Source organism: Cnephaeus nilssonii (assembly GCF_951640355.1).
Source record: "Cnephaeus nilssonii genome assembly, chromosome: 22".
NCBI classification, from domain to species: domain Eukaryota; kingdom Metazoa; phylum Chordata; class Mammalia; order Chiroptera; family Vespertilionidae; genus Cnephaeus; species Cnephaeus nilssonii.
The window spans coordinates 23,620,483-23,639,907 of NC_137093.1; the positions used below are offsets into that span (position 1 = coordinate 23,620,483).

At 56.7% G+C, this 19,425-nt stretch overlaps 2 protein-coding genes across 2 annotated transcripts in view; both read right to left on the reverse strand.

Annotated features, from left to right (window-relative positions):
• TPST2 (tyrosylprotein sulfotransferase 2) overlaps positions 1–3,384 on the reverse strand; it is a 40,588-nt gene extending 37,204 nt beyond the window's left edge. The window contains exon 1 of the mRNA XM_079763217.1: positions 3,283–3,384. The gene's annotated coding sequence lies outside the window, so the exon portion shown is untranslated. The remainder of the gene's footprint in view (positions 1–3,282) is intronic.
• Positions 3,385–6,459: 3,075 nt separating this feature from the next.
• CRYBB1 (crystallin beta B1) lies at positions 6,460–15,950 on the reverse strand (the record flags this gene model as incomplete). The annotated part of the gene is given in 6 exon segments (XM_079762961.1): positions 6,460–6,607; positions 7,367–7,434; positions 9,716–9,848; positions 13,826–13,944; positions 15,773–15,928; positions 15,930–15,950. Coding segments are annotated over 6 exon segments (645 nt in total).
• Positions 15,951–19,425: the final 3,475 nt, after the last annotated feature.

Genomic DNA, 19,425 nt, shown 5'->3' on the forward strand with positions numbered 1-19,425 from the left:
CGGGTGCGGGGAGCCCCTGGCTCCTCGCTGCCTCCTCTTGTCCCCTTGTCCCGTGCAGGGCCTGGTCGAATGCCCTCAGCACGTATGTTACACGAAGAGCAAAGCGCACACACACCTCGGGCTAAGGATTGACCTGCTTCCCTGATGGTCCCAGAGATGTTGCTGGTGACCTGCAGGCCACTCCTTAGTCTGCTAATGAGACGCTTAATTTCATGCATGTTAGGAAATAATTTATACCTAGCACATCAAAGCTAGTTATTTCAAAGATCAGAACTGCTGAAGAGAAGACGTCAATTTATACACGATCATCGGAACCCTCGTCTGCTGCTGGTGGGAATGGAAGAGGGCGCAGCTGCTCTGGAAAACAGTCTGGCGGTTCCTCCAAAGGTCAAACAAAGAATGACCACGTGACCCAGCAATTCCACTCCCACGGATATGCCCTGGAGAATTGAAAACATACGTCCTTACAGAGGCTTATACATGAACGTTCATAGCAGCATTATTCGTAATAGCCCAAAAGGGGAATTAACCCAACTGTCCATCAACTGATACATGATACGTAAAATGTGGTATAACCACACAATGGAATATCATTCAGCTATAAAAAGTAATGAAATACTAAAAGAAAGGGAAGTACTGATGCTACATGGATGAACCAGTTACCGAAGGCTACACAATGCATGATTCCATTTACATGGCATGTCCAGCACAGGCGAATACATAGACAGAAAGTAGATGTGTGGCGGCCAGGGGCTGGGGAAGGAGGGATTGAGAAGTGACCGCTGAGGGCTCCACGGTTTTGAGTGGTGAAAATGTTCTAGATTCAGATGGAAATGTCCTAGAATTAGAGGGAAGGTTCTAGAAGTAGAAGGAATGTTCTAGAATTAGATGATTTGTTCTAGAGTTAGATGGTTGCACAGCTCTGACTATCCCAAAAGCCACTGGATTGAATAGTTCAAACGGGTGAATTGTATGGTCTATGAATTAAATCTCAATAAAGCTGCTATGAGACAAATTACATGAGGTTTAAGAAAAAGACAAAGTGATGTAAACATGTCTATTAAGTAAATAACAGCTCACTGGGGACTTGATGGGGTGAAATGGTTACTATAGGAAGCCAGTATTACAGTCATGGAAACTGAGGCTGGGTGAGGAAGAATGACTGGCCCAGGCCACGTCACAACTTAACCAGAGCGAGCCATTCATTCCCAAGTCTGGCCAAATCCACACGCTTGGCCCAGGCACCAGGCAACCCCGCTGGAACGGGGGGGGCTATGAGATGGGTTGCGCAAGAGGTGTCCGCAGCCCCGTGTGGGAGACAGACCTGCACGGAGGTTGGGGAGGTAAAGGCCCAGCGATCTATCTCTGTGGGGGTTCAAAACAGGAAGCACCCCCCAAAGCCTGGGGAGTGCCCCAGAACGCCCCCAGGAGGGGATGCTACCCCAAAATCGCCAGCCCTGTACGACCTGAAGTCAGGAGGTCTGAGGGGGAGTTTGAGCCCTCGCTGGGGGGACCTAGGGGCATGGACGCGGGACCTCTCCGAGCCTCAGTTTCCCCATCTGTAAGAGGGGAAGGGGCGAGGTGACAGGCCCAGTGCTTTGTAAGGATTGCTGAGTCAAAGGGTTCTCCCCCTTCCTCCCCTTTGAGTGGAACCCCGAGGTTGACCTCCTCACAGTAATGCTCAGTCACAGAATCAGCGGCCCGAGGGCCCTGTCCACCCAGCAGGAGCCTGCAGGCAGTTCCAGAGCTGCAGCCAGTTCAGACAGGCTGTCTCCGCCTTCCTGGTTGTTACCTATTTTAGCGTACACCTTGGCTGTGGCGATGCCCGATAAAGTACCGGCAGCACCCAGCACCCTTAGTTGCTGGGGCACCAGAGAAACGGTAATTTTTCTAACCCGCACACTTCACCACTGGGCCTCTCAAGTTTGTTCCCCTCAGTCCAAGCCGAGCTAAAATGTATGCTTATTCATGCGCTCACAGCCACCCCTCCATCGGAGCTGAGGCATGGAGGAGGGTGCCTGCGGGGTTTAGAGGTTGCTCTTTAAGCAGTCTTACGTCTCCATGTGGTTTTACGTCTAATTCCTTTGTGGGTTCATCTCCAGCTCCAATAAGGTTAGAGGAGGTGAACCGGCTTTGTGAGGGGTGTGTGGGGGGCAGGAGGGGGCTCTCTTAGCCACGTGTCTACACTGGCACATGCACAGGGCTGGAGCTCAGCTCACAGGGGTTAGCCCACTTCACAGAAGCCCACCCCTGGCCAAGCACACACTTTCAAGTAACATACTACATGCTTCCTGATGCCTGTAGCTGGCTGCATGGTGCCCCACCACACCTGCCAAGGTATGTTTATTGTATGTTTCTACCTGTCAGGCTATACACTACACTGGGACAGGTAGCTTTGTCTTCCTGCTTTTTCATTGATGTGTATCCCAAGTGCATTGAAGAGTGCCAGCACGTGGCAGATGCTCAATCAATATGTTTTGACTGACCCAAAAACATTTTTAAAGATGAGTCTGCCAGGTCAGGGGCGCCCATGCCCCCTGGCTCTTGCTACCACTTCTAGTCCCAAGCTTTATGAGGCTTCTTCCGTCCAGCTCACACTGAGAGGGGGGAGAGGTTGCCGGGCGGTGGGATCCTCCAGCCAAATTTCGCCCCCTCCTCCCGTGTGACCCCCAAGTTCAGGAGGGCTTCCCCTACCCGGTGCTCGCGGCGCACCCCTCCCCAGCCTGCGATTTCCGCCTCCCAGTGCCTCCACTTTTGATTCGCCTGGTAACTAACTCCACGGCGGCTGCAAGCAAACTTCCACGCGCCCCCCGCCCGTCCCGGAGCCCGCCTGGGGGTCCCCGCGCGCCGGGGAGGGGTCGGGGACTCGGGTGGCAGTGACACGCCGCGTCCCCCCAACTCCTCGCCCCCGCCACACACACACTCACACAGACACACTCACACACACACACACACACACACACACACACACACACACACACTCTCACACACGCGGAGAGCCTCCCGGGTGCAGAGTCCGAAGCGGGAAGCGCGGGAATGGGGCCGGGTCCCTGCCGTAACCACGCGGACAGCGCTCGGAACGCCCGACGGGTGGGGATCCTCCAACCGCTCGCCCGCCCGCCCGCGCTGCCTCCCGGGCTGCTCTGAGCCCCGGAACCCGGGCAGCGTCGCCGGGCCCGGGAGGAAACCGCGAGGGCCGAAGGCTCCCCGGAGCCGACCTGCAGACCATCCCTGGCCGGAGGCGGCCGCCCAGGCCCCCCGCGCCACCCCAGGGCCACCTACCGTGCGGAGGCGCTGCGAAACGGCCCGCGCGACCAGCGAGCGACTCCCGGCTCGCCAGCCGCCCCGGCCGGGGAGGGAGGGAGACACCCGCGCGGGGGGCGGGGCCGCGGCGCCGTGACGTTGCGCGGGGGGCGGGACCAGGGAGGCCCCGCCCATCGCTTCTCTCCCCGCCCCCGCCGGCCTGCCTCCGGACCACGCGGTCGGGAGGCGTGGCCCCGGGAGCTGATACCCGCCCCCCCACCCAGACACACACACACACCCCGGAAGCCCTGGTCTGAAGCTAGTTTACCCCAGAACCAGTGCTCATCACTTTCCCTCCTAAGGCAGCTCCGTTTTATTTTTTTTATTTATTTATTTATTTTATTTTATTTTATTTTTTTGCAGCTCCGTTTTAGAGAAGTTCCCTTCTGCCTGTAAGCAGCGAGTGCAATGATCGCCAAGAAGGGGTGTAAAAAGAAAAGTGGACTAGACCCCGAGCAGGGTGCATTTACGCTACTGTTAGTACAAAACAAAGAAAAAAGAGGGCGGAAATATTCATCCATGTTCAAATATACCCGTGGCTCTCAAGGAGGGGGCGATTTTGCCCTTCTCCCCTCCTCCCCGGGGACACTGGGCAATGTCGGAAGACATTTTTGGTTGTCATTATTGGGAGGGAGGTTGTCATACTGGCATCTAGTGGATAGAGGCCTTGGGATGCTGCTGAACGTCCTACAAGGAACAGGACATTAAATAGTGCCTGCTGTGCAGACAGTGCTGGACCCGACAAAACGGAACCCCTGCCTTCATGGAGCCGGCTGTTACTGTCTCCAATTGATAGAACAATCCTATCTAATAATAGAGTAAGATGTAAATTACCATCACTCCGCTACACCCACAATTGGGCGGCGGGAGGCTGGGGGGCGGGACTCGGGGTGGCCTATCCGGCCATTGAGAGGCACGGATCCGCTGCCACTGAGGGGGGCTACCATGCTGTTGAGAGGCGCAGGGGGCGGGAGTCCCGCCCCCTGCGCCTCTCAACGGCCAGATCCGCGGCCGCTGAGGGGGGCTGCCGCGGACACCCAGCTGCGCCTCTCAACGGCAGGGTAGCCAGGTGTCTGCGGCAGCCCCCCTCAGTGGCCGTTGAGAGGCGCAGGGGGCGGGAGTCCCGCCCCCTGCGTCTCTCAACAGCAGGGTAGCCCCCCTCAGCGGCCGCGGACCATCAAAAGTGGGGGAGCTGGGTGCCTGTCTGCTCTGGCACCAGCGGACAGGCACCCAGCTCCACCGCAAAAAGCGAAAGCGTGTAGGGGACCCTACACGTGCATGATTCAATCATGCACTGGGCCTCTAGTATTATATAGTGATGATTGTGCACATAGTAGAGGTCTTGTATGACTAACTGCATGGGTGTTTTATCATGTCCCTTGGTGGGTGGAGAAATAGACGTCAAGAGGTCTTGAATAAGGCATTTCCTGGGCACTGGGAGTCAGCAGGTAACAGGAGGACTGGAGGCCCTGTGTCCAGGTGGGGGAAGCTGACCCTCCGATAAGCACTGGGGAGTTGGGAACAGGGGGTATGAACCTGGTCCAGGAAGGGAGGGTCAGGGGTGTTTATACTGTGTCGTTACACCGAGGCCTGAACCATAGATGAGGGTTCAATGGAAGAGTATGCCAGGCACAGGGACCCACAGGGGCAAAGGTCCTTCTTGGGGTTTTGCATAAATGGAAGAGTGGTCAGGACGTGGGGGGATGGGGGAGAGGAGGTCGGAGGAGTGTGCAGGGGCTGGAGGCTGCAGGGGTTGGTGCTGCAGGACTTTGTGGGCTGTGGGAAGAAGTCAGGACTTCATCTTGCAGCGCTGGACAGACGCACAACCACCGAGCTACGGCTTCCTGTTTCAATAAGCTTCGCCCGGCTCCGCCCCAAGCGCTCCAACCTCCACGCCTTTTGCTCTCGGTGCCACTGGGGTGCCAAGCGCCGTTGTGCAAGCTGAGCGCCGACCGCACAGGGTGTCCCACTCACACTGTAGACATTACAGCTTCATCCCCATCGTTTCTGGCAGGTGGCGGTCACCTGTCTTGAGGAAAAGGCATCCTTTTAATCATTAGCCGGGACCCAGCTGTTTGCTCTGCCTGGAATGTCCTCCCCCGCCCCCTTCCCCCTTCTCCATGAAGCAAGCTCCTGCTCCATCCTGCAAGGCCTCCTTCACACATCCCCTCCTCCAGGAAGATAACCATGGCAACACCTCCCCAGGCTGCCTGCATGGATTAAAGGTTAATAAGATCAATCAGTGATAACTGACGATACGGGAGTCGATATTGCCTGGTGCCCAGTCCCAAAAAGCCAGGCCTGTAGCATTTGCAGTCGGTGGAATTTGGACCCAAGGACCGAGTAACACTGAAGAAGCAGGTACAAGAAAATAATGCTCTTTTCGGTCTTCTTCGATAAAACCAGGGAGAAAAATCTCAGTTTGGTGCCACCTCTGATACTTGTCACCCACCTTGTCCATGAGCGGATCGCAGGTTCCCAGCCTCCTGCAGGCCGTGGTGTCTGCTGAGAATGCTATACTTGGCCTTGTTTGAGTTGTCTTTATTTATAAAATTGCTTTCTATCTATGGCATATGATGCCGATTTTCCACTTCCCGTGGCGTCATAAAGGCTCATTTACAAATCAATGCATTTAAGCGCAACATAGTACGTCTGTTTAAACAAAAATATTAAGTAAATAATAAAGCAGGTGGTAGAGAGTGCAAAAAAAAAAAATCACGAGGCTGGTGTGTGAAGGAACAGAGTTTGTGCACACAGATCTGTTTGGGAGTGCAGCTCTGGAGCCAGACTGGGTTCAGTTCTCCACGCGCTAGCTGTGTGACCTGGGGCAGGTCCCTTTCCCTCTCTGAGCCTCCATTTCCTTCCTTGTTAAACGGGAATCATTGTAATACTGGCCTCCCGGAGGAGTGCAGACGTTTATACCAAGAGAATGTGAGTGGAGAGCTTTGCAGTGCTTGCTGCTGCTATGATGAAGACCGAGGAAGTCACAAGCCAGCCATGATGGGGGGACCTCGAGACACACACGCATCTGTTCGCAGGCCGGGCAGACGTTTTGGCTTGAGGAACTTTGATTGGCATGAGAAAGATGGGGAGATGGAGCCTGAGGAACGGGTGGGAGGAGGAAGAAAAAATGGAGTGTGGACTCACTTGGGGGGCTCAGCCCCCCAGGACAGGGAAGCAGCCCTCGCCATGCACGGCCTGTCCCGAAGGCTGGGAGGCTCCCCATTCGTTCCGGAGCCGGAATTCACCAGGCTCCAGGAGGTACTGGTACCCGCGGAAGCCGGGACACTGATACCCTACCCAGCTGGGAGGGAAGCAAGAAGGACAGTATAGAGATGGCCCAGCATCCGGACCCCTGCCTGGGCCAGCCAGGTCCCCATTTGCCCTTGCAGTCACCTCTAGTGTCCTTGCACTCTAGAGAGTGGGGAGGGTCACCTTGCAAAGCCTGGTTTAAGTTCTAGCCTCCTCAGATAAGCCTCTGGCCTCTCCTCCCCTCCAGCACCCCCCCCCCCCGCCCCCCGCTCCTCCCGCAGAAACCATCCTTCCTCCTCTGACCTCCCGTATGGACCACCTCGGACTTAGTATTGTTGGACATCATCTCGCAGATGTACTGAGTCTCCCCGCTAGGCTGGGCGAGCCCCCTGAAGACAGGCACTGAGATTTCTAAATCTCTGCCTCCCCAGTATGCCCAGCACAGCGCCTGGCTCCCAGGCACTGCTTAGTACATTTCTGATGGCCTGAGTGCAGGATGCAGGCTTCTGGGAAGAAGAAAGGAACACGAAAAAGGCCAGGGCCCCGATGGTATTACAGGAGCTCAGCGAGAGTCTGTGGTGGAGGTAGAAGCCCTGGGAGGCTGCTCCCCCACCCTTCACGTGGCTGACTCAGTTCCCATCCTTCCGGGGCTGCCTTTCCTGACCACCCCTGACCACTCCTTCCCCCCAACATCAGAGCCCCAGTTCCTGTCTTCCGCTCTCTCTCTCCTAGCACGCTGCACGCTCCCTGCGCAGCACAGACCACGGTGGTTTGCCAGAACAGAGTGATTTCCACAATTAGGTTTCAATACCCGCCTCCTGCAAGGTCAGGGGCCTTGCCTGTCCCGTGCAGAGTTGCACCCAGAGCCTGCCACGGAGCCTAGCAGAAACAGATCAACCGATGGTGTTCACAGCATGACTCTCCTTGGAAGATGGTTGGGTTAGAGACCCTTCTCACTGCCCAGGGGAGGGGGCTGAAAAGCGGTCAGGGCACCCAGTGGGGAGGGAGCTGGAGCTGTCCAGGGGTGAAAGAAAGGTGGCCCACGGCGAGATGCAGGCAGAGATAGGGGACAGATTAAACCAGACCGGAGGCTCTGAGCCCTGGCTGCATAGTCTACGTGGGGGCGTGAATCATACCGCCTGCACCTCGGCCCCAGAGGCTCATATTTCATTGGTCTGGGGAGGGGTCCAGGCATCGGGATTTTCCCCCCAATAATATATTTGATTTAAGGAAATACACCCACAAGATTATCATCTCAATTTGTAACCAAGATAACGATGTGAATGAGATAGTGTACGTTCTTATTTTGCTTTTTTTTTTTTTTTTAACGATGTGTTCAAAATCCGGTGTGTATGTTACACTCACAGCACACGTCCAAACGGACTAGGCCAAATTCAAGTTCCACAGCCACATGGGGCTACTGTATTGAGTAGCAAAGCTGTAGAAGCTCCTGGAAATGCCCAGGCGGATGGCTCCTCCAAACTCGCTCCACTGACGTGGATTACCATTCAAAGACCCTTCAATGATAGAAAGAGAAATCTAGGAATTCTTCCACAGGGCCCATGATAAAGGCTGGTCGCTCAGCCTCAGATTCTGAGAAAAACACTGGGAATGGCCCGGTTGGGTCATCCGTGAAGATACATCCGGTGGTGCCCAAACAGCTGACGATTGGTACCTGCCAGCCTCACGTGGACACCCACGAACATTCTTCCGGAAAATTCCCATCCAGGAAGGCCAAGGTGGGTTACCATGGGAATCTGACCCTGGCGAGGGAAGATGGGGTTGGTTCACGCGTCCTAGGGAACACACGCTGGGGACACGGAACTGCTGAGGAATGACTCCAGCTGTCTTGGCTTCGAGTCTTCCGCAAGGCATCCTCCTTGGTCTAGTTACATCGTGGAAAGGGGCTGCTGACCCGGCAGATTGTCTTATCACTGGGGAGCTCGGGGTGTCTTTCCACAACACCCCTCCTCTCAGACACTGCACAGGTGTCAACCTGCATGGGGGATGCTTTGAACGGACACTGGGATTGTCTCTTCTTTCTTTCCCTTCGCAGGGGCCGTGCTCATCGTCTCTGTGTCGTCCCAGTTTTAGTATATGTGCTGCCGATCTTCAAGGCTCCCCGGGAGGGTCTACGGTGCAGCCAGGAGTTAGAAACATTCTGCAAAGAGAATCCGGAAGGCGCTGGGGTTTCTAGCTCCAACCACTGGGATGTGGAGTCCATTCTTTTTTTTTAATATATATTTGTACTAGAGGCCCGGTGCATGAAATTCGTGCACTGAGGGTGGGGGAGGTCCCTCAGCCCGGCCTGTGCACTCTCGCAGTTCGTGACCCCTCAGGGGATGTCCGCTGGCCGGCCCACAGGGAGCGGGCCTAAGCCGGCAGGCGGACATCCCTCTCGAAGTCCAGGACCTCCTTGCTCCTTACCGACTGCCTGCTTGCTGCTCCCTACCGCTCGGCTTGCTGCTCCTTAGTGCTGCCGTGGAGGATCCTGCCACCACGGCTGTACTCGCCAGCCGTGAGCCCGGCTTCTGGCTGAGCGGCGCTCCCCCTGTGGGAGCGCACTGACCACCAGGGGGCAGCTCCTGCATTGAGCGTCTGCCCCCGGTGGTCAGTTCATAGTGACCAGTCATTCCACCGTTCGGTCGATTTGCATATTAGGGTTTTATTATATAGGATTGATTTCAGAGAGGAAGAGAGAAGGAGAGAAATAGAAACATCAATATGAGAGGGAATCACTGATCGCTGCCTCCTGCACACCCCCTACTGGGGATCGAGCCCACAACCCGGGCATGTGGCCTTGACCAGAATCGAACCTGGGACCCTTCAGTCCGCAGGCTGAAGCTCTATCCACTGAGCCACACCAGCTAAGGCTGGAGTCCATGCTTGATAGCAACAGGGAAGGAAATAGATGGGTTTGATGTTTTGCATGTGCCCAGGGCTCGCACATCAGAGGCACCTTATAAATCGATGAGAACAAGAGCCCACCGTGCGTGGACAACTCTGAGGTCGCCACGCTTCCCTGCCCACCATTCCCCCCTTGTTTTCCATGTTCACCCCCATTTCCTTGCTCACACCCATTTCCTTGCTCGCTATCAGGTCTCAAACTCACCCCGGCCCTCCCCACCCATCCCCCAAGCCCCACCCAGGAGCCACTCACCATCCTGACGGGCCGGAAGGACATGAGCCGGTCACTGCGGTAGCTGCTGGACCAGGTGTCCCAGCGCGGGTACTGGCCCTTCTCTAGGACGAACATCTCCCCTTGGAGGTCAGACTGCTCAAAGGCCACCCAGCTGGATGGGAGAGAGACGGGAGGCAGCAAGGAGAGGCATTTTATCAGAGCCCCCCCACCTCCCTTGCAAGGGAGCCCCAAGGCCGGAGGTTTGATTCTAGTCTATGCCACGTACTGGCTGTGTGACCACAGGTAAGGGGCTCCACCTCTCTGAGCCGTAGTTTTCTCATCGAATACACCTGTTTTCCTGGAGTTGGTGAGGGGTTAAATGAGACAAAGTGTGTGATTAAGTGAGCAAAAATTTATCCAGATGTGGGACTCACATCTGGCTTAAGGACTAGGCTTAAAACAACACAGAATAAGACACGTACTTTGAAACCTGATTGCAGCTAGGAGAAGGTCTCCGTTGGGTGTCCATGTGCCTTTAACACGAACCTCTTCTTGTAACAAAGGAAGAACAGGCCGCCAGCGTGGGGCCTTGAGCAGGCAACAGGACAATGCTCTGCTCTGTGCTCGCTGGGTTAACTTTTTATGGACATATTTACTTTCAGCAGGTGATGCCAGCTTCCCATCTGCCAAAAGGATGCAAAGGTTCTTTGAAAAATATATTTATTTCAGCTGAAAGGGTCAATTAAAATGAAATATATATGATATAAAAGTCATCCTCAAGGCAAGGGGGAAATGGATCCAGGGGACTGAATCATACGTTTGGTAAAGACTGGCCTGGCCTACGGCTCCGTGATGGGAATGCGGGCAGTAGGAGGGAAATGATAATATTATCCACCTCCCGGGTACCTGTGAGAATGAAACGCGATCGTGCACATGAAGGCGTTCCGTCCTCAACAAGGACTAACGGGCTACAAGCTTGAAGTCAAATGGAGGCTTTGCTGCCTGCCCCCCGCAGCCTGAGGAAGGATGGGAAGTGAGGTTGTGTTAGGAGGACTAGGGTTTCTGGGGGGGGGGGGGGGGGATGGGATGATCCCCATTTTGTTGATGAGAAGGCTGAGACGAAGGGACCTCTTGCCCTTTGCTCTACATGTGTGTTATCAGGAACAAAAGGGGACGCTGGCATTAATGGCATCTCCCTGGGGGCTGCTGGGACCTTTCTCTACCCAGAAGGAAATGGGGAGATGGGGTGGAAGGCTGGGCTACCACTATGGACTGGATCATAAGCGTCCCAGGAGCCTCAGGGCTTGTCTGAGGGATGAGCCAACCTATAAGGGAGTGACAGAATTGAAGATGCAGACGGATCCTCCCAGAACAGAGTTGAGTCTGCCTTAGTCCTGCCTGGTCTGGAGTAGATAAGAAAAGGATGGATGGATCGATGAGTGGATGGATGGATGGATGGATGGATGGATGGATGGATGGATGGATGGATGGACTGATGGTTGGATGGATGGATGGATGGATGGATGGATGGATGGATGGATGGATGGATGAACTGATGGATGGATGAACTGATGGATGGATGAACTGATGGATGGATGGATGGATGGATGGATGGATGGATGGATGGATGGATGGATGGTTGGAGGAAATGATGGATGGATGGATGGATGGATGGATGGATGGATGGATGGATGAATTGATGGTTGAAATTGATGGGTAAATGAATGGATGGATAAGGGGGTAGGTGGTTGATGAATAGATGGGTAGATGGCTGGCTCTATGGATGAGGGTATTGATGGATGGCTGAATGGCTGAATGATGGAGAATGGATGGATGGAAGGAGGGGTAAGCAGATGGATGAACAAATGGATGGAGAATAAATGGATGGAGATAAACGGACGGATGGGTGGATGGCAAAGGGGTCCTTGAAAGATGATGCCATGGAGTTAAGAGTATAAACTCTGGAAACAGAGAGACCTGAGCTCTAATCCCAGCTCCTCATTTCTTTTCTGCTGGTGAAGCCTCAGGAAGAGAGGAAATGACTGCATCTGCCTTGTCAGGATGTTACGAGGGTCTAAAAAGAAACGCCCAGCACACGTCCCACACAGAGGAGGCACAATAAATAATAGATGTTATATTCGGGGGGAGGGGGACTGCTGGGGGTCCGAGCTTAGGGAAAGACAGACCCTGATGTGGCCTTGTCACGCTGCCCCTCACCCTCCAAACCCCCTCTCATCTTCCGAATGCCCAGAGGGGACCTGCTACATGAGGGAGACATTTTAAATGATTATTTCAGTGCCTTTCCCATCTCCTGTGGCTCATTGGAGCCTTAGGGCAAGGAGAGAGACGGGGCAGGAATCTTTCATTTACAGATATGGAAACTGAGGCTCAGAGGGGTTAGGTCACCTGCGTAAGGTCACACGATGGTGTTAGGTGGCAGGTTGAAGTCACCTAGGCTTCAGGCAGGCATGTCCTTGAGCTGGGCCACACCTCCCCTCCCCTTCCCCAGCCAACCTCGTCCTCTCCATCCTTTTTCCCACCATCATTTCCCCCGCATCCCTGCTGGTCCTGGGGCAGACCAAGGGCCCCTGGACTACAGGTTCTTATTTCTCCCCATTGGGTGCAGCCCCAGGACTGATGCTGAATTCCTGCTGCATCTTTGTTTGAGGAGAAATACTTTGGGTTTGAGTCACTGGCGCTGAAAAAAGCCTAAAACCCCCAGCCGGCCACATCCGGCAGCTTCTGCTCCCAGCTGGGCTTCGGGATGGGGGTGTGGCTGAGGCTGTGTTGACCACACTGGTGGTGGGGGTGGTTGCAGGGCATAGAAAGCCCCTACTGTCCACTGGGGTGACTCAGCTAAACTCGCAGGACAATGAGGAAGGCTAATTAATAATCATCAGTGTCCCCTGCTATGTTAGGGCGCCCACCAAGTGCCAGACCCAAGCCACATTATCTCCTTCAGGGCTCAGAATAGTGCAGTGGAGAGCAGTGGGGACTGTTAACCTCCCCATTTCAGAGATGAGAAAACTGAGGCTTGGAGCTTGAACAAGGTCCGGGGGAGTTGGGACTCGAACCCAGGCCTGTCTGAGCTCAAAGCCCATCTCTGCCCTTTGTACTGCAAAGAGCCCCAGGATGCTGGGCATACAGGCTGACCCTACCCCTTGGGGGCTGGCTTTCGGGCTGGGGAGACAAGCAACGCGCGAAGGGGCCACGTGGCCCTTCCCGTATGCCCTGACTTCAGTCCACATGGGCTGGCGCTGGTGCAGCCACTTTGTCCGAGGGACAATTCTTCCTGCTTCATATGGGGGGGTCATTAAGGCCCAGAGAAGCCCAGAGCGTCAGGGCAGGCCGCAGAGCAGGGGGTAAAAAGCATGTGGATGACACTGATCAACTGGAGTTGACCCCAAGCTCTGCCACTTGCCATTTGGTAACTTTGGCCGAGGGACTTAATACTGCTGAGCCTCAGTTTGCCCATCTGTCAAATGGGTACAAGAATGGTCTCTCCCTCATGTAGCATTGTTGGATCACCTAGGGCAGTGGTCGGCAAATTCACTAGTCCACAGAGCCAAATATCAACAGGACAACGATTGAAATTTCTTTTGAGAGCCAAATTTTTTAAACTTAAACTTCTAACGCCACTTCTTCAAAACAGACGCGCCCAGGCCGTGGTATTTTGTGGAAGAGCCACACTCCAGGGGCCAAAGAGCCGCATGTGGCTCGCGAGCCGCGGTTTGCCGACCACGGACGTAGGTGAAGCCCTCAGTCTGTGCCTGGCACCTAGTGGGTGCTCAGCAGCTACAATTATCCTATAGCTGCTTGATGCCAGGAGGGGAGACAGCTGCTAGACACTGGCTCTTGGGTCTCCGGCCCTCCGCGGCGGGCAGGCTCCCTCTCTGGCAGAAGCAGCCTTTCTCTGGAGCCCAGAATCATGACTTGCTGTCGGTGTGACGTTATGATAATCCTATCACCTCTCCGAGCCTCCGTTTCCTCATCTGTAAAATGGGTTTGAAACGAGGACTAGGAACACTGTATGTGTCTCGCTAGCCTGCTGGCAGGCGCAGAGCAGGCGCCCAGGGCGTGCCAGCGACCGCTGTTTTGTTACGATCTTACTCCGGCAGCAAGAGTGTCCCTCCCCGGCCGGCCACTCACGGTCCAGAGGTGACGATGAGGCTGCGCATGCGGTTGAAGCCGCGGTCTCCCAGGTTCAAGCACTCCCCGGAGAATTCCACCCGGTGGCCCTGGAAGTTCTCCCGCTCAAAGGCCAGCAGCTGGAGGAGAGAAGCCCCAGCCCAGGGTGGAGTGGGGGGGGGGGTGTGTGTGGGCCGGGTGAGTAGGGAGGAGAGTCATGAAATCCCCCTATACGTGAAAGCAGGCCGGAGCCCAGGTCTGTGACACGACTCAGCCGTCCCTCCTCCCACCATCGCTAGCAGCCGAGGGCCTCCCTTCAAGGCCTTTATCGGTGCTGTCCCTTCTGCCCCGAACGCCCTCTCCTCCACACTCCCCCATCCCGGAGCTCACGTGCTGTCCTGTTTCAGGCTCAGACATCACCTCCTCCAGGGAGCCTTCCCGGATGCCCTCTCCTGAGGTGGGCTTGGCTAGGTGCCCCCCTTATGTGCTCACTCCATCAGCGGTACCAGGAACGCAGGATACACTCACACTGCCTCCCGGGTCTCTCTCTATGCACCCGTCTCCCTCTTTCCTCACCCCCCCCCCGCCCCCAAGTCCAAGGGCATCGCCTGGGCAAGATGTGGGTGGGTCCATTTCTGTATCTCCAGCTCCAGCCGGCACCTGCCACAGAGCGGATGCCCAGGTAACACTGGCTCCCGACCGTGGGAACATCGGCGACTCCCCTCCCCTCACTCAGCCCCCCGTTTTGTTCATCGTCCACTTGTTGTCCCAAGTGGGCCGTTCCCTTGAAGGAAGACAAGTGTCTTTGTTCTCGGAGCCTCAGTTTCCCCAGTTGTAAAGGGAGGAGGCTCCCGTACCCTGGACGTAGCACCTGTCCACCCGAGAGCCAGATAACAACGTCCTGTCCACGCCGTTTCCCGGAGCAGAGCTGGCGGCCACCCGGATGGTCCCCGGGAGTGACAGCCACACCGAAATGCACACGGCGGCCGAGACCGATGGCCCGCGGCCACGCACAGCCACAGGACGGCGGCAGAGGGACCTCAGAGCGGGCGGAAAGCAAAGAGAAACCCCCAGAATGAACACAAGCGGCCTGTTTCAGTGAGTGGCCCACACGTCACCAACAAATACATGCTTTGAAAGGAACGACGCCTAAAAATACACAAGAGCGCGAGCAAGCACAGGATGGGTCGGGGCTGGAGGAGGGCAGGGGGGCCGTGGGCTGGCTCCCGGGGGGGACAGGGCAGGGGGAGCGGATTTCTACCGAGTCCCGGCTTTCAACCCGGGGGGTGGGTTTGTAGGTGTGTGTTTAAAAATGAAATAAAAATGCACGATTGGCTAAGTCCCTGCAGGAAAAGCCGGCCATGCAATGCGCAGACCTCACGAGAGAGGGTCATGAACCATGCACCGAGGTGGCGAACCCGTTCTGTGCTCCTGAAATCGAAACCAACCCCGACCAACCCCAGGGGACCGGTGCCTGCCCGACTGCGTGGGACACTTCTCAGGAGGGTCTGAGGCCACCCCAGGGCCCTAGAGCCGTGGCCGGCAAACTGTGGCTCGCGAGCCACATGCGGCTCTCTGGCCCCTTGAGTGTGGCTCTTCCACAAATTACCACGGCCTGGGCGAGTCTATTTTGAAGAAGTGGCGTTAGAAGAAGTTTAAGTTTAAAAAATGTGGCTCTCAAAAGAAATTTCAATCGTTGTCCTGTTGACATTTGGCTCTGTTGACGAATGAGTTTGCCGACCACTGGGCTAGAGAACCTCCGGGGACAGGGGGTCCCACCGCTGAGCCAGCCCACGTGCTCCCTCCTTTCATTTCTTGCTTTCACACACGCTGAACACGTGCTTGTGTAGGTCAGCGATTGGCAGGAGGAGAGGAGAAGGTGGGGCGGGAGGGGGGGTGTAGGAGGGTGGGGGTGGAACCACGGGATGGAAACCAGAAACCCCACACGCCCCAGCCCCAGGTCCTTACCCGGTAGCTCCCAGGGGCCAGGTCCCCCACTTTGGCGGTGGGCATGGGCACGGATGCCGGGGCCAGGGCGCGGCCGGGACCCGGGGCAGGTCCTGCGGGCGGGGCCCCCTTCCTCTTGCTCTCCGGCCCTGGGTTCCCCGCAGCCGCTATGGAGGCAGGCCTTGGCCGGCTGAGACATGGTGTCCACCTGCAAATGCCTGTGCAGAAACCTCGGACCTTGGTGAATTCTGGGCGGGCACCCCCCAAGCCGCCTCCCCAGGCTCCTACCTGCCCCGACCCTGTGTTTTCAGGCCGCTTTCAAGTCATTTCTGCTTTTTCTCTTTCTAAAACGTGAGCCTGGACGTGTTCTGGCCGGACCTCCCGGCCCGGGCGAGGCTTTCCTGACGGGGCACCTCGCACCCCTGATATGCCTCCTGCAGGCCTGGAATGGGGCCGGTCCCTCCACCAGCCACGCCCTTCCTTCTACCCCGATTTCCTTGACACCTGTGGGTTTGCACACCACGTATCACACTTCTTGGCGCGTGCAGCTTCAAGCTGCCTCACCAGGTGAATAACAGGAAGCCACACGGGGGGGGGGGGGGCGGGGGGGGGGACTGCAGCTCTGCCAGGCTCTGCTATATGCGGTAATGAGCTCATCTGTTCTTCCCCCTCGCCCCTTCCTCTCCCCCTGCCCCGCTCCCCCGGGGAGCAGGCGCTATCTTTTCCCCTCTGAGCACCCTGCGGCCCAGAGAGGGAAGGGGTCCGGCCCCAGCCCACACAGCCACGACATGGTAGGACTCCAGTTTAGCTCAAGCACGCGGATTCATCTGTTCAGAGGATGAATGGACGCACGTTCCTGCCTCCCTTCCCAGGCAAACGGCTGCCTTAGGCGTTCTCTGGGAAGGAGTGTGTGGGGGCAGCTCGGGCCTGGGCTGGGGAAGAGGGAGGCCCCCCGGAGGGTGTCTTGAGTGCCTGTGGGGTTCTAAAAGGAGGACTGCGGGTGCGTAGGCGGTGGGTGGAGAGCGCTCTGGTCAATTTCAGTGGTTCCTTGATGTTTGGGGGTCATGAGTGTTTGGCAAATGCCTTGTCCTTGTCCCCGGGGGGCGGGGAAGTGGCCCCCTTTAATTTTAGAGACTATGTCCAGGGATTTGAGGACTGCCTGACAACATAGATTGAGACCCTGGGGTCCAGCGGATTGCCGATCGCCACCCCCCCTTCCCCCCTGGCCCTATCCCACGCCTCCCCTGGGAAAGCCTGTTGTAACTCTGGGGTACGCTGCCCACCGTGGGCAGGCCAGACATCTGGGCCACATCTGTGGCTTCCTGGCTCTGGCCTCCTCCCCTGTGTCAGCTGTGAATCAGCAGTCCCTGGGCTGGGAGTGGGGCTCCTTCCTCCCTGGAGACACATTCCTGTCCATTTCCTACCTCACTGTTCCCGGCTCCCTCCCCTCCCGGTTCTTGCTTTCTTTGTATCTGTGCCTAGCCCTCTCTGTTCTTTATTACTGAGTTTTCTTCTCTCTCTTCTCCTCCCTCCCGCTCTCCTCTCCCCTTAATTGCTCTCTCTCTCTCTCTCTCTCTCTCTCTCTCTCTCTCTCTCTCTTCTATGACTGCTCTCTCTGCCTCCCCCCCTCTCAGCCTCCTCTCTCTTCTCCCCTCCCCTTCAGCTCTCAGCAGGTGGTGGGTTCCCTCTTACCTGGGGACCTGCTACCTCCTGCTGGAGGACAGGCAGCTGGGCGGTGGGCGCTGTGGGCCCCTCGGGGCCGACCCCCCATTTTATAGTCTGGCCGACAGCAGGCCTATGGTCCGGGGCACAAAGAGGGAGCTGGCTCAGCAGGCCCCGGGCACTGAGCTGGGGCCCGAGCTGCAACCTCGCCTGGGTGACTGCGGAGAGAAGCACTTCCCATTGTGAGCCCAGCACGCGGGCAGAGCCCGATCATCAGGGATGTCACCTGGTCCTACACGGGTGCCCGGCTCTAAAGCCCCCGCCCTGGTGGGCCCCGCTGGCTGCCAATCCTCAGGCAGGGAAAGGGGAAGCCCCTGGAAGGTGGGAGACCAGGATCTGAGGTGCCCTGTGGCTTTCGGCGGGTCTCTAGTCTCTGGAACCTCTGTGACCACCGTGACAAGCAGGCACAGTGTCCCTGCTGGAGGCTGACCAGGGAAGAAGGCGATGATGACGGACGCAGGGGGTGGGAGATGCCTTGCAAGGCAGATACGGGTACCAGAGCCACGGCCCCCTCACTGAGTGCTTGCTGGGTGCTAAGCCCAGCACCAAACGCCTTCCCCGCGCCTTCTTGGTCAATGCTCAGGACAACGCACCTTACTTGGTACTTTCATTATACCCATTTCACAGATGAGCAAGGCGAGGGCGCAGAGAGGGCAGAGCCAGGAAGCGGCCCAGGCAGGGGGGCCTATTGGCTTCCTTCTCAGGATGCCCCACCTGGGCCCTGGCTTGATGTCCTGTTTCTAGATAGAGGGCGATTGGGGGGTGGGGGGTGCCCCTGGGCTTAGTGGGTTGACTATTTTTTTTAAAATATGTTTTTATTGATTTTAGAGAGAGAGGAAGGGATGGGGATAGAGAGATGGAAACATCAATGAGAGAGACATCAATCGGCTGCCTCTCACATACCCTCTACTGGGGACTGAGTCTGAAACCCAGGCATGTGCCCTGACCAGGAATTGAACCAGCGACCTCTTGGTTCATGGGTCGATGCTCAACCCACTGAGCCACACCAGCCGGACAGTGGGTTGAATATTAAAAGCCTGGGTCCTGTTCCTCAGCTCACACTCACCCCAGGTTCCTCCCCCACTTTTTCCCGATCTGCCTATAGACTCTCTCCCCCCTACATTCGACCCCAGGGACAGAGCTGGCAGCCAGGAGTCTGCCTGCCCAACGCGGAGCTTCCTCGGGGAGACCTCGACTCCACCACACCTTGCTCACCCTGGGCCCCGGCACCCAGCACAGGGCCTGGCACAGGGTAAGCCTTTGATCTCTTTGGGGGGGGGGGCGCTAAATGGTCACAGTGGATCATAATGGAAAGTGGGGTACAGGGGGAGGTAGGGAAACTGAGATGGGGATTGAGGAGGGGGACACTGATTGGAAAGTGGAGAATGACAGAGAAAGATGATGGAGACAGAAATACAGAGCTGGGGGCAGGGGGGCGGCAGATAGTGAAGGAGAGAGAGGGGTAGAGACAGACGGACGCAGTAGAGCAGCAGGGTCAGGACCATGGGACAGTTCCTGGAAGTCGTAGCGTCCGATTCCCTCATTTCACAAATGGAGAAAGCAAGCTCCCGGAGAACAAGCGACGTCAACAAGGCCGCCTGGTGTGACTCACGGCAGAGCCAGGGCTGAAGGGACGCCGAGGAACGGCTAAGCCGGGTCAGCCTGCCGTCTCGCCCCCAGCCCCATGTGGGCCTGGAAGAGAGGGTCTTCCCAGGGTCTTGTCCCTCCTGCAGCGGCCCCGGGACCCACATTCCCCTTGGAGCCCAGCTCTGCCTTGAGATCACTGTGGCCTTGGGCCCGCTCTGCTTTCTGCACCCCCCCCACCCCCCGCCCCAGCACCCCCTCCGTCCCCAGGTGCTTCCTCAGTGTTTCATCCTGGGCCAAGGCCCGGGAGGCAGGCGGGAACCACAGGATAGAACAGCCACTGGAACGGGGCCGAGACACATGGGTGG